The 14,848-nt window shown below is 38.9% G+C and overlaps 1 protein-coding gene across 6 annotated transcripts in view; it reads right to left on the minus strand.

Annotated features, from left to right (window-relative positions):
• The window catches only part of slc8a1b (solute carrier family 8 member 1b), a 118,837-nt gene that overhangs the window by 23,336 nt on the left and 80,653 nt on the right, over positions 1–14,848 (minus strand). For 2 of the 6 annotated variants that reach the window (XM_067514148.1, XM_067514183.1), the window contains exons 5-6: positions 10,795–10,904; positions 1,529–1,674 (exon numbers count right to left, since the gene is read on the minus strand). In XM_067514148.1, the coding sequence (XP_067370249.1) occupies positions 1,529–1,674; positions 10,795–10,904 (256 nt within the window). Of the gene's footprint in view, positions 1–1,528; positions 1,675–10,794; positions 10,905–11,226; positions 11,346–14,848 lie in introns of all 6 variants that reach the window. The other 4 variants (XM_067514139.1, XM_067514165.1, XM_067514156.1 and 1 more) reach the window with 2 other exon arrangements.

Genomic DNA, 14,848 nt, shown 5'->3' on the forward strand with positions numbered 1-14,848 from the left:
TCCCATGCCAAATATCTTTCCTTTTCTCTCACATGATCGACATTGATACGTCTTTTCTTTACAAACAAAACAGTTCTGAAACATATTCAATATGATACTGTTGGCTGATAAAAGCAGCAATTAGTTAGCAGTTTGTGCAAGCTACTTTGCTGTCAATGTGAAATGAATTTTAGCAGCAGCACAATAATAAATAAAGGCAATGTTAAGAGAGGGAATTTTAGGAATTTTCTCTGCATTAAGATGGAGCTGGGAGTAGAACTTTATGAGTTGAAAATGTGTAAACGCACACACATGGTGAGACTGTATCTTAGTAGTTAGCTACAGATACGGTCTCTACAACTAGTACATTCACTGGGGGGGTTAAACTGCAAAAACAGATCCAGACATTCAATTTAAATGAATAACTCAAGCCATAAAATTTGTTTTGTGTTTAGTCTGAACACACCTCAAGTTTGGCAAAGGAACCAGAGGTGTAAAAGCATTATTTTATTTAATGATAAGACAAACACTGAGCACTGGTTGTTAGGTATCTATAAAGATATAAGCTAATAAAAGCTGTCATAACTTCAGTGATCATCAGTTTTCAATTTGTTTTGTCGTTTGTAAGTTGTTCTCAATATATTTTATTTGTTTTGTGGTTTTATGTAATTAAATTCACTTTGATTCCTTTTGAAGTTACCAATGTACTAATGCATTTAGTTTTTTCTCCTTCAGCCTGTTACATTAGATACTCACATTCCGATAATTCACTATCTGCCAATAAGCAGAACTCTAGGATCCACTTCTATGCACGCACAAACACAAAGACAGGCACACACAATTTAATGTACGAAACTACTTGACAAAGTATAGCATCCTGTCAAGTAGCGAGCTATTACTGGGTGTTATTAAGTGTCTGTCTAGAGCGAGTGTGGAGGTGGAGTGGCAGCAAAGAACATGCATTAGTACACACACACACACACACACACACACACAAATGTAACATGGCTGGTAATTACATCTACGGCTGTTTTAAGAGTTTGCGTGGGAATGTGAGATCTAGGAAAGGGCGCACATAGGATGATTACACAATTATTTCCTGTAACTATAAGAGAGAGCACAACAAGTGTATTTGTCTTACTGGATAAATGATGGTGATATTGTGCTGGCCATTGCAATTTCAGCCTTTTTTGCTGTTTGTCAGTTGCCACATGTGATTTGTTCCATATCTTTGTGATGTTTCAGTGTTTTCATTCCCAGTAATGAGCTACAGTGTTTACTGGTGTCTTGAAGTTGATTACATTTGTGTAATGAAATCATTATTGTTTTCAAAGTCATGTGCCAGCCCTGCAGTTATTAGGGGATTATTACTGATGAAGAAAGAGACAGGATGGAGTGCTTGTTGACATAACAAACATATAGCAAGGGCCAGTGAATGACTAAACGACTTAATGAATTACACTTCACATCAATGTGCTTCTGCCTTTCTTCTGACTTTATTCAATCATCTCTTTATGAGTGCCACACACCAATAAACTCCTTGACTTGCCTTAAACTCATATGATTCCTCTATGATGACCTCCAGTTTGACGTGCTCTCCCAGCATGGGGCGGCCCATTTCAGCAATGCGCCGCTCCTCTTCATCTTTTCCTGTCAGCGTCTCTTCTTCATCTCCCTCTTCCTTCTGCTGCTCCTCTGAAATGACAATAGACAGCAAAAATAGAAACATTACAACAGTAGGCCAGTCAGATTTGGATGATGATGAAATTGTACAAAGTCTGTAATGTTTCAAGTCTTGGGAAAGCAAGGCAATTTCGGGATGTTTTTTTTTTTTGATGGCAAAATAAAATGAAAACAGCTAATATTACAGAAATTATTACTTTGTACAGTAAAGAAAAAGATGTTGGAAATCCTTGTGATGATCAAATTAATATGAATTATTATTTTCTTATTCTTTGAACAATGATAAGATGCTGAGATCAACTGAAAACTGCCACTGTCACCTCAGTTTAAGTATAACCCCAATTCCAAAAACGGTGGGACAATGTGTAACATATTTAGGGTGCTGAACTGCGTTCTGGCCAGTTCAACACCCGGAGTCTTCTGCGAAGCCATGCTGTTGTGATGGATGCAATATGTGGTTTAGCATTGTCTTGCTAAAATATGCAAGTTTCTGGAAGTGTTCCTTAGCCCATGCAGTGACGTTAAATAGAGAGTCATGTCTGTTTTTAATGCAGTGCTCCCTGAGGCCCCGAAGATCAAAAATCTTTCCTGATTTTTTAAAATTTTTAGATGCAGTTTGTCACATATTGGTGAATCTCTGGTCATCTTTACATTTAAGAGGTTTTTTTACACCTGGTCATGTTACTGACCTCTTGCCAATTAACCTAATAAGTGGTCAAATGCTCCGCAATATATTTTTTTTATTTGCAGTAATTACTTTTTTCGTCTTTTGTTGCCAACTTTTTTGAGATGTATTGCTTGTATTGTATTGTATTTTAAGTCAAAGGTTTGAAGGTTTATAATGTTTGATAATTAATAATAGTAACATTACTAAATTAAAATATACTTCCAGTTCCTGTTTCAATACTCCTGCACAACCCGCTCTCTTTTTCCTTTTCTTTACAGTGTGTGTCAGTATTTAAGGTTCATTGTGGATACTGATGTCACTGCTGGGATCAAAAAGAAAGTGACAGACAGCAGGGGGATGCTACAGAAAAAGGGAAAGAAAAGAATCGCTATGATCAAATTTTCCAAGGGGGAACAGTATGCAGTTCACATTTATTATAGAGCAGTGCACTGTGGGTCTGTACCAGCTCATTGGTCATTTGTTCCCCTCAGTTCAGGTACAGCATGGAGCTTCTAGCCTCCTCCCTAACACACACATGCAAATTTGTGCCAGCATCACTATTTTTTTTTTTATCAAAATTTAGTCTATCATGAGCAGTAGCACAGTTGTTTTTGGCAGCATAGCTCTCTGCATGACTATGCCCACCAGCTTACTGCTAATGTCAGTTTGGGGACTAATTAGTTGGTCAGCTGCAGCACATTGAGCATCTTCAGATGTAACAGTCTCTTCAGTAAGTGCAAATGCTGGTGTGCTCCTTATACTTCAGTACCATCACTAATAATTTCAAAAGCTTCTTCGATTAAAAGAAATCTAACTACAGTATTAGCAGTAGATATAAAATACAGTTGAAAAGATATTTGACTGCAAATTGTAAATACTTTGGGACCTTCAAATGGAATTCTGTAATATTCACACAGTTTGCATTACATAATGGCAGCTATCTGTTGGTTTCAGCACCAGCAATTGATGTGGCTCGACTAGCGATTAAGTATTAGCAATTAAGTCTGATCAAAACAAAGTTAATGAATGTTGCCGCTGTAGAGTACAGATCGATCTAAAGCAATGCAGCAGTCTTTATAATGTATTTGTTCAGTGCACACAGGTTGCCAGTTTAAGTTTAAATCTGTGCTTTTGCTTTTAATTGGTTGCCGTGAAAAATCAGCTACTCACTCACTGACACACACTTCAAGTTTAACTTTTTCATAGATTAACTTGATTTATACACAAGCACCATTACACCAATTGTGATTTATGATGTCGTGTCGCTTTCATGATGTCGTTTCAATTCAAATGAACATCATAGAAAAACAACAAAGAGGACATTACTTACTAGGTTACAACCATGACTACATAGGTATTAAATTATGATTACAACCTAGGTATTTTCACTGCGAACTAGTCCATGTAGGAACAATTAAAAGCACCTCTCTCCCATCGGGTTTTTTAAAATTAAGAACACAACTTTGCCTGGCACCTCCCAATAAAGAGGATTTTCATCTATTTTAATTTCTTTCCTAGTTCATTTTTTCCTAATGAGAACCTGTATTTAACTTAATGAAAACCTTTGAAATGAGAACTTGTATATATGTAATGTATTTCTGCATACTGATAAATTCTTGTCCTCAAATCACTAAATCACAAAAATACTTTTACTACTCCTTTATGGTTCTTAATGTCTGAACCCATGCACAGCAAAAACATGATTGGATTTGTTGCCAAATTGTAGTTATAAAGGTCTTCTAATTCTAGCTCCAAAACAGTTATATGATCCTTGTGTTTAGATATTTTATTAGATGAGTGACATGATATTGTCTCTGATCAAAAGCCAAGTATAAAAAACAGTAGAGGTTACACACTAAAATATGTCTTCTCCATGTTTAAACAGCATCTAACTTTTCTCACTTCATTCAGAAGTTGCCATCTGAAGCAGCTCTAATGTCTTTGGTTCATGAAGCAGTCACACAAAATGTGACATTAACCTTAGATTTTGAGTAAATCAACATATATGAGAGTAGTTAGTAGTGGTTGTGTAGTTTATATGTGGACTTTTAAACCTTGTCATGCTTTGACAGAGTTGTAGTTCTACAGAAGTGATGGGAAATGACGGAGGACAGGGGTGTGGAAGGGGGACTGAGCGAGGGACTGAACTGAAGGATAAAAGAGGAAAGGGTTTTTACACTGTGTCATGTTTGATTGATTCAGGTTCAATCAGAGGAGGCAGAGGATGATGACGGAGGAGTAGTAAGGCAAGTATCTTTGCAACCTTTCAACATACAAAGACAGGAAGAGGAGTAGAAGGGAGAAACCTCTGCGTAGTGTGAAGGAGGGGATGAGCAGATGGATAGAGAAGGAAGACAGGAGAAGACATGGACGTTGATGGAATTAAACATTACAGCAGAGGACAAGACGAGGAGGAGGAAGCAGCTGTTACATTGTAACAAATTTGAATAGTCCCATAGGAGGAGACAGAATAGCAGCAGAGGAGAGGCGCTGGAGGAGGAGGAGGGAGGACAAATGGAACATGTTTTTAACCAAGCTCCTCTGTCCTCAAGGTAGACTGTAGGACAGGAGAGGAGATGAGAGGGAAGGACAAAAAGGAAGACAGATTGACACAAAAGTAGAGGAGGGGGTGAAAACATATATGTTGAGATAGAAGAGTTAGAGGGAAGGCAAAAGTGCGAGGAGAGGTAAAATGGTTGTCAGCTGAGTGTATGGAGAAGAAAGATGGAAGAATCAGATGAGGCAGACAGAGGCACAAGCAAAACTGGATGAAGAGGAAGATGGAGGGACAAGAGGAAAAAAAGTGGAGGGGAGGAAATCAAAGAAAATTAAAATTTAGGAGTGTAGGGAGGAGGTAGGGGACATGTGATAAGAAAGCAACACTGTGTCATGATCTGGCCCTCATACTCACTTCTAGTTTTGGACTTTTATTTTGTACCCCTTTTCAACACTTCCTGTCCTCAGTTCATTTCTCCAGATCAATCTTAATTGTTTTCACCTGTTCCCCTGCCTTATTAAACCCAGTTCTCCCCTCAGTTCCCCGACAGATCATCGTCTCTGTTATCCATGCCACACACTGTCTTCAAGTCTACCCGTCTCATGGTTTTTGGACTCTTGGTCCTGTTCATGTGCATCATCATGACTTACATCTATGGCTTTTGGGCTCCTAACTCTGTTCATGTGGATTTCTGCCACCTGCATGTTGTTCTGAGGTTTGGTCGTTGTTTTGCCCTCTTTACTTTAGCTCTGTCTCACTGTTTATGGCGTTAGCTCTTTGTCGCCCGGTTTATTTGTCATGTCAATTCTCCACCTGCTTAGTAAGTGCTCACGTTCTTTTCCTAGTCTACCCTTCGAAGTTCTGTAGTTGACTTGTTCCTATTATTTGTTGTACCCGCTCAATCAATGTCCACTTCTAAGTTTGGGTTTGTTCACGGTCAGTATTTTGTCTCCCTCGTGAAAAATTTTCCTTAGTTGTCCGAGTCTGGTTTTCACTTGGCTGCCCTGTTATTTTGACCCTGTCGTGTAATTAGTTATTTCCTGATTTGTGTCCCCATTATAATATCCTTTATAATCTGTAAAATCCCTTAGGTTCTTTTGTCTTCCTCGTTGGAGTGATTTTTGGTAGGTTAAGTTAAGTTCAGTCCTTGGTAGATGTAATAAGTCGTATTCTCTGCCCACCTATCTTAGTCTTTTGTTTAGGTCATTGTTCATCTCTAGTTATCCCGGTTAAATAAATGTACTTATATTTCACATCCATCTCACTGCGTTGCTTTTGGGTCCTCATACAAAAACTTTGTCACACTGTCTCCTACCGAAGTTCTGTTTATATACCACAACACTGCAACTGCAGCAGCTTTTACCCAAATTCTTTTTTAACATAATCTGATATTTGACTGATTTGACTCAATATAATCTGTGAGTATCATCTGCTAATTTGCAAAGTGTTAATACTGAACATGCCTGCAAAACATTCACTCACAATGTATAAAATTTGTTTGCTGGAAGCAATTAAAACATGACTAATCATCTTCACGGTTATGTTAAAGCTCCGATAGCAATTTAGTTTGGTTTAGCAAAAAGGACATTTATTTCAAGCTTTTCCTAAAACCACAGCTTTTCTTCAACTTTAACCAAATTTATGGCTTATGTAGCCATAAATTAACCACTTATGTAATTATATTAACCAATTATGTAATTTTTGCACATACAGTTTTAGTGCCATGGTTATTTCAAGTACAATCACACATTTAAACGTGGGGACTGTTGGCTTAGTAGTAGAGCATTGGGTTGGGATGCGACGGGTTCGAATCCCACGTCACAAGGTGTAGCCCTGCCCAGTCACTAACGGCCATCTTGGTGATGGTCCCAAGCCCAGATTTTAAAAAATGGGAGGGTTTGGGCAGGAAGGGCATGTGGTGTAAAAACTCATGCCAAATCAACCTGTGGAACACGTTTCGCTGTGGCAACCCCTGAAAGCCGTTGATCTATTACATAACCAAACATACATTTTATTTAATTGTTCTATAAAACCCCAGTGAACTGTTTCACTAATAAGGTTTGAATTGAATTAAACACACATGCATGCACACACACACACCCCCACCCAAAGGACAGACAAAGGTCACAAGGGAAAAGAGTCTGAGAGGAGAGGACACTGCTGTCAGACAAAATCTGTCACATATATTAACACACACATACACACATATGCATCTGTTCAGTGGCATGTTGAAATGTATATTACTCTATGCGTGTGCCGCATGTGTTTGTTTGATGCACTGTGTGTGTGTGTGTGTATTAGGACATGGGGTCATCACCCTCTACGGGGCACGTGTGCTTTCAGCTGGTTCCCCTCTTAGCGCTGCTCCTTTCCCTCCCTGCGCTTTCACCCACCCGCATGACTGATGGAGGTTTGAAAGCTGCAGTGAACTCTCCTCTGCCTCCCGCTGCCCTGAGGCTCTTTTGGACCAAATCAAAACCTGTAATATTACAGGGTCAACTGGAAACTTCTAAAGCTTCCAGTGAATCCAGCTTTTACCTCCAGAAAACAGAGACACATTTTCATACTTTAAAGAAAAAAATAAATCAACAGCAGCCATGTCAGATGACTGGATATCTATCTTTACTAGGGCGTAATATTGGGCAAAATTATATTGATACTGGTATCGATACTAGGTTCATAACAATACTTTTTCATTACCAATTTCCAATACCAAGTCCATTATGCTGACAAGGAAATTACATTACGCTAAAAATCGTTGGTTTTATTTTTCATCTCCTTTTTTAAGCATTTTTCCACTGGAAGCAGTTTTAAATTTCATGAAGGAGCATTTACTTGTTTAGACTGACTTAGTTTGGATGGATTCACGTATTTTTTTATTATGCCTTTATCTCACGATATCAGGATTAGAATCTTGTTATATTGGGAAAACAACTTTGTTTTTTTTGTGATAAAGAGATACAGTAATCTAATTTTCTGTGATATTTATATCATTTCTCAGGAAAAAAAAGTCTGCCTTCTCGTGATAATGACAACTATTCTCGTTATTTCGAGATGACAAAGCTCAAGATAATTTATCTAAATCCAAACAAATGTCTTGGATTCAGTACATCGAAGATCATTTTCAGTCTTCTTAAAGTCAAATAGCTACAAGACAAGTTGACTATACATTTTCTCTTTTCATCTTTCTCACTGTATTATGTGTTGCTCCAAATGTCAGTAAAGCAAATGTCAGATCCGGTGCTTGTTTAGTCAGCACATTCTTTCAAACACATAAGAACACAATAACTTGAGACTTTTATCTCTGGATTAGAAGCACTTCACACATATTTGAAGTACATACAGGTTTGATAGGAGACGACATGGGACCTTTCTGGATTCCACTGAGTGTTATCTGGGATTAATATCTCAAGGCACACATTTAATCAACATGAGTGAAAACATGCCTCTTTTGGTTGGGTTTCAGCTGCCATCTCTGGGGCAGGGTGCTTGAAAGCCTTTTTTAACTATGTTGGATTGTGCCAAAAGACATTGGGAATAATCAATTCCACATTCCAGAGTCTGTCAGTTTGAAAAGAGATAATTTACTCAAAACACAGCCTCAGTGAACACTATTACAGAGCTGGGGTCTGGGACAAAAAAGAAAAACTAACAGAGAACTGCCATCATGTCAGTATATTTTCACAGCTATCACGACCACGCAGAAACACACACATACACAGTGACAGAATGACAGAGACACATACGCATGCACAAATACACATTTACATGGACAGTTAGAATCTGAAGCTGTAAAGATCTGTGCAGGGCTAATTTAGCACAGAGAGAAACACCACATAGGTTCATGAAACACACTCATTAAACACACAGACCTAACCCTTAAACCATGTGTGTTTACATGTCCCGGAGGTGTGTTTGATCTCCTGACTGTCATAATGTGATATCCAGCCCTTGTCTTTGATCCCCTCATCACTATAAACACGGATGATGCCTGGTAAATGCACATTGCCATAAACACACTGATAGTGTATGTGTGTACATGAGAAGTAGAGACATTGACGGGGCAATTTTTAATGAGTACCCAGCAGAGATAATGTGAGTCTAAAGGCATAGAGCACCACATATCTGAAACCACACACACTTGGCCGCTAATGTTTGTGTGAAAACATCTTTCTCTGAAATCTATGCATTTAAATTTAATAACATGACATTACAATACACAGTAAAGGAACTAAAGAAGGCAAATCTGATAGACTGCTTTACAGTACATGACTGTCTCTTTTGCACCAGTTTGTACAATTACTTGACAGTAATGTGTTACATAATACAACCATTTGCCATGGAAACAGCCAGGTTTAATGGTTTTCCTGAAGAGGAAAGGCTATGTTTGTTGGTGTGGTTCAGATCAGACTTTGTTATCACACTTATGGCCTAATAGTTTTTACTTAAGCTGTTCTTCACAGCATAGCTGCTGACTCCTTTGAGTTAAAAGATCATTTAGGGCACAAGCTGTAATTTGGGAAATCATGTCAATTTGGATTTTTAAGATCATATGTAGGTTTTAAAATGGTTTATTGACATTTTCACTATGTGCCTAGCTGCAGTGTTTCAGATGCTGTCTCATATCCTTCTGTCGGTATTATATGTATTCTTTGCAGTTCTTTCTTTTTCAGATTAAAGTATTCCCCACATACAGCTGTGTGGGCTGATAAATTTGTATAAATCCCATAAAAACCTTGTATATAATAACTTATGAGCATAGGAGCATAATGTTTTTCTTTGCTATTTGCATAAAACCCTGCAACAATACTGATATTTCTGTGCTGTGGTTGTTTACTACTTAGCTTTTATATAACAACATTCTTTAGTAGGATGGAGGGAAGTTAGCTGCCAATGAATGCTCCTCACATCATAGTCACACTCAACGTGAACAGCCTCTTAAATCTATATTTCATTTTGGACCAATGATCCATAACACAGCTGTATGTGAACACTTTAAAGTGAAGGGTGACATTTTCAAACTCCAGCAGAGAACAGATCTCAAAGCATGAGACGCTCTTGCCTGAATAAGGGGTGAATGAAAACACAGGGCAGAGGAAAAGGACAGAAGAAGAAAGACGAGGACAGGTGTGACTCCCACTGAGTATTCTGTAGGGAACTCTAAATAGAAGCCGGGGATGAGAGAGTCAACAAAGGGAAAGAAAACCTCAGAAGCACAGAAGCAAGAAGCAGTGTGTTTTCAACCTGAATCCCAAATCAACAGGCTGGTTAAAACACAAACAGTTAGAAAGCAGCTCTGCATTTTGTCACTTCAGAAATATGGTTTAAGTGCAACTGACGCTTTGATATTATTTCTTGTAGCGTCGCCAGCTGTAAAGTGCTTTTTTCCTGCCAGCTCTGAAGTGCTCTTGTCTGAGCTATCATGTCAGGCTTTGCATAAATAAATATGATTCCAATTGCAAGCTCATCAATGCAGTAGGACACCTACTGTTTTGTCTTCTCTAACCAGTAATGTCCTAGTTGTCCGTTTACTTTTTTCCATTTATGTAAAACTGTGCACTGCATTTTTTCCAGGATCCACTGTCAATCAAACATGTTGTTTTGCCCTGGACTGTGGTATTTCTCAAGCTTGTTTTAATTATTCTTCTTGCGGGCATTTTGAGTTGACATCCTCTGCCCAGTGAACAAACAACATACCCAAATCCTGTTTAGAATTAGTATGGATTTGGGGGACACGTCTGTGCAGCTGTAATGGTAATCTTTGTTATTTTCCCAGTAATTCTAAAGAGCCTGCATTTCAAACATTTTCATTTTTAAGACCTTTATTGACCTTAAATTTAGTGTGAATTATCAAATGTGAATGTTGTGTTGTATCACTTAGTGATGAAAAGCAGTGGGATTTAATTTGGGGATTGGCCTGTTGACCCAGGATCCACTAAAACCTCAGAGTGCCAAACATCTGTCACACCTGTCCATTTCTTCCCGCTGCGTCTCCACTGGGGGGTGTCAAGCAGAATGAAGAAGGAGGACTGCTTATTGTACTCCTCCCGGTCTAGGATCCTAATGGTTATGGTCTTCCTGCATGGGACACACACACATATACACACACACACACACACAGAGGGAAGTGGTAAATGCATGCATGGTGCACAAAACACATGGCTATTTTATGTATGTAGGCACACATGCACACACACACAAAGTGGAGTAGTGGATGTGGTGAGATGAGGTGATACACGGACTGCTGCATGATCGCTGTCATGAGGACACTTCAGGAGAGTTATATTTAAAGTCTAAATCAGCTCCTGCGTGGCTCCATGCCTTGAGCACATGCAGCCTCTGCAATGTGGTGGGCACTCTGGGGTCAAGGGGCAAATGCTGGAAGGGTCTCAAGGCTCACCCTTTTCCTGACCTTTGGTGTCATTGCTCTCCACCAGGCGAGGCTCTCCAATCTCTACGTAGAAGGTTTTGTTCTTCTCGTACTCCTCATCATCGATTACTTTCACCTTGATGGTTTTACTGAGGAGGAGGAAGAGAAGTAGGGAGGAGGAGGTAGAAGAGGAGAAGAAGAAAAGAAAGTGAGGAAAGGACAGGTTGGAAACTAGAAAACCACCAAGAAACACAACGATAGCATTTGGCTTTCCCACAAGCACCTGATGCTGTAGTCTAGTTTTTAGGTAATCTTAAAAACTGTTCGAAGTCAGTTTGATTCTTAACATTGTCCAAGGCTCAAATTAATCTTTCAGCTTAAATGAAAACAACAGTGGATGATGACTGCATGAATTTTGCTTGTACAGCAACAGGATTGCAACTTTTAAACACTATTAAATCATGATTTACATTCTTGCATTGATGCCTGTGGGAAACCAGGACAATTCACTGCCATTTCAGGCAATCCAAGAATTCAATTTGCATACTATAGAAGGTTGCATTTGAAGGTTATGACATTCAACCTTTTGCTGTTGGTTGTTTTTTTTTTATATTTTTGGCTGAACTGAAAATAAACTGACACATACTGCAGTTATTTCAAGTTCAACAGATCGGCAGATAGCCAAGTCTAAGACATTTGAAAAATAAAAACTCATCCAAGAACAGATACAATCAAAGGAGAGATTGAGCGGGAAAATAACAGCAAAGCAGGAGTGATTATTTTTAACACCTCAGTTCACAAGGCACAGCAAAGACAGGAGTCTAACTAGCTCTGGTTTGTGGTCTGAGCCAAGAGAAAGTGGTAAGAAATCAGTATGATATGTATGATAGTATGATGAATATAATGAACATAGCTAATTTGCCGCAAGTGAAACAGCACATACACAGTATGAAACATATCTGCATGTCTCTTGTTCAGCAGCTTGCTGAAATGCAATAATCTGTTTCACTAGTAACACTGTAGTAGTGAAAATAGTGGTTACTGTAGCAACAGTCTGTTGATGGACAAACACAAACGTGTTTGTGTGATTTCTTTTTGTCCAGATTTTTTATCAATACTAAGAAATGTAGCAACAACTTTTAACCAGTCAAAGGCAGTTGGGCCTTGGTTCAAAACTGACAGGGAAGCTGATATCCTATGTCACAAGGCTTTGGAGGGGGACATAATGTATACAGTATGCGTGTGTGTGTATATGTGTGTGAGAATGGTTGTGGTCATATGTGTATGTGTGTTGTTTATCTTGTGTTTTCAGTCTGGAACGAAACCCTTATTTGTGATCTAAATCCACTAAAGGTAATGACAAAGACAGCTGAGAGAATACTCATAATCGGGCCTACAGGGCCCCAAATAGGAACACACACACACACACAATCTTATATAAGCCATTATCTCTGATCACACGCTGGCAACCTGTGCTGACTCACCAGCCAGCAGTGTGGTAGCAGCGTTACATTTGATTGCATTTGATTTAATGCTCGCTTAACTGACCTGCTATTTGAAAAGTAACATGCCAACAACTTCACGCACACCTGCCCTGCCAGATGTCTTAATTAAGGAAAAGTAGCAGTACCATAAACCATAAAAGTTTGAAGTAATAGAGCATTAAAAGTTGTAAAATAAAGTAGCTGAGTAGAAGTCAAATGTGTCACTCGGAAAGGATGTGTGTAAAAACAGGCAATGCTCAAGCTCTCCAAAAGTGTGCTTAGCTATAGTCCTTGAGTAAATGTAGATTTATACTTTTAACCACTGGCAGCCCTGACATCCACACTATGCTTCATTCATAACAGAAGGCATAGAGCACCCTGTTAATCATCTAATTATACACTGGGGCATCACTGGGTAATCTATCAGCTGGGCAATACAAACACAGCAGAGGTTAATCCATTAAAATATTATATCCAAACACACACACACACACACACACACACAAACAAAAGCAAATGTCAGGGGTTAATTCATTACACTTCAGGGATTAGCCCATTTATCACTGTCCTATAAAAGCAGATGGAAGATGATTTTCACTTTCTGGTCTGAAGATGCTCATGACCAACAGGCTGTCAGATAACCCTCACACAGAAGCTGAGGTGATGGAGAAAACCATCCCCTGCCTCAAGATGGAGCCCTTGAGCAAGGCACTTTATTTCCCCCATACAGTTCTGTGATGAGGGCCCAGATGAATGTTTAAATTCTCACTGTGAATATGAATATGAATATTAGTACTCCCACTGCTACTCCAGATATTGCAAAGCCAATGAACAGTCGGGTGGAATCACACAGCAAGTTGTTTTTAAATGATTTTACATTTTTGTTTTTAAGTAATTATCACTGCAACACAATGGTGGAGTGCTTAGCACTGCCACTTTACAGCTATAGTAGAAGGTTGCGGATTCGTGTCCTCGACTGGCTGTGGGCTTTTTATGCTGAGTTAGCATATTTTCCCCACGCTTGCATTGGTTTTCTTCCACAGTCCCAAATACATGCATGTTAGGTTAATTGGTAAATTTTCCATAGGTGTGAATGTGAGTGACTGTAAACAAGATAAGAGGTTACAGATAATGGATGGATTGAATTTAATTCACATTCGTGTGTGTTTGTGTTCTGTGTTTCACACAGATTTACCAACTTGCTGATTTGTGCATCTTTGAACTGTTCTTCACATTCAGAGATGAGAATCAATAAGATTTTCTCATATGAATGCCATTATCCTGCTTATCGCTCCGATTCAGGTTCTCTTATTAATGCCTGATCAATTTTCTGTGGGGAGAAAAAAGTAAGCCTTCACAGGTTGTCAGGGTCCATGCAGCTATTATTATCTCTTCCTCTCCTCCATGACTCCTTCTCATTCGTTTAGGGGCGACTGTGGCGCAGGAGGTAGAGCGGTCCTCCACCAATCCCACAGTTGTTGGTTCGATCCCCGGCGACCCTGACGTGTGTGTGTGTGTGTGTGTGTGTGTGTGTGTGTGTGTGTGTGTGTGTGTGTGAGATTGTGATTGATAGCACTTAAGGGTAAACGAGAAGCAGTGTGAAACGCTTCGAGTACCAATAGGTAGAAAAGTGCTATATAAGTGCACATCATTTAACATTTGGTGTTGCAATTTTCCACCAGAGCAGAGACAGAGTTTTTGCAATGTACAACTGGCAGGAAAAAAACATGCTGGCATCAATTAAAGGAAGTGAAACGGTTCCTGATTCTCACCCCTAGCTACATGGTATTTTTGCACCCACACTGATATCAAAGACCTCCATAAACTCCCCTGTAGGCTTTTTTCAGCAAAGGGGAGTAAAACCAACCATTATACCAGTAAAGCCCACACAAAATTGCCAATTCACAACATTATATTTTAGATGCTTTTGACAAGACTTAGATATTTTTACAACTATTAATGTAAAAAATCTAAGCAGGACTGAGGACCCAGATATACTCTGCAGTTCCAACAAATCACAAACAACCAAAGTAGGACTAGCAAGCAACAAAAGCATTCCTAGTAAATTACCTCAGTAGGAATATTACCGTATTCATCTATTGTATTCAATATGTAATTTTAAGTTTTCTTAGTGTGGAAAGATAATAAAAAATGTGACTTAACTCATA

The sequence above is a fragment of the Channa argus genome, chromosome 1 (assembly GCF_033026475.1).
Source record: "Channa argus isolate prfri chromosome 1, Channa argus male v1.0, whole genome shotgun sequence".
NCBI classification, from domain to species: domain Eukaryota; kingdom Metazoa; phylum Chordata; class Actinopteri; order Anabantiformes; family Channidae; genus Channa; species Channa argus.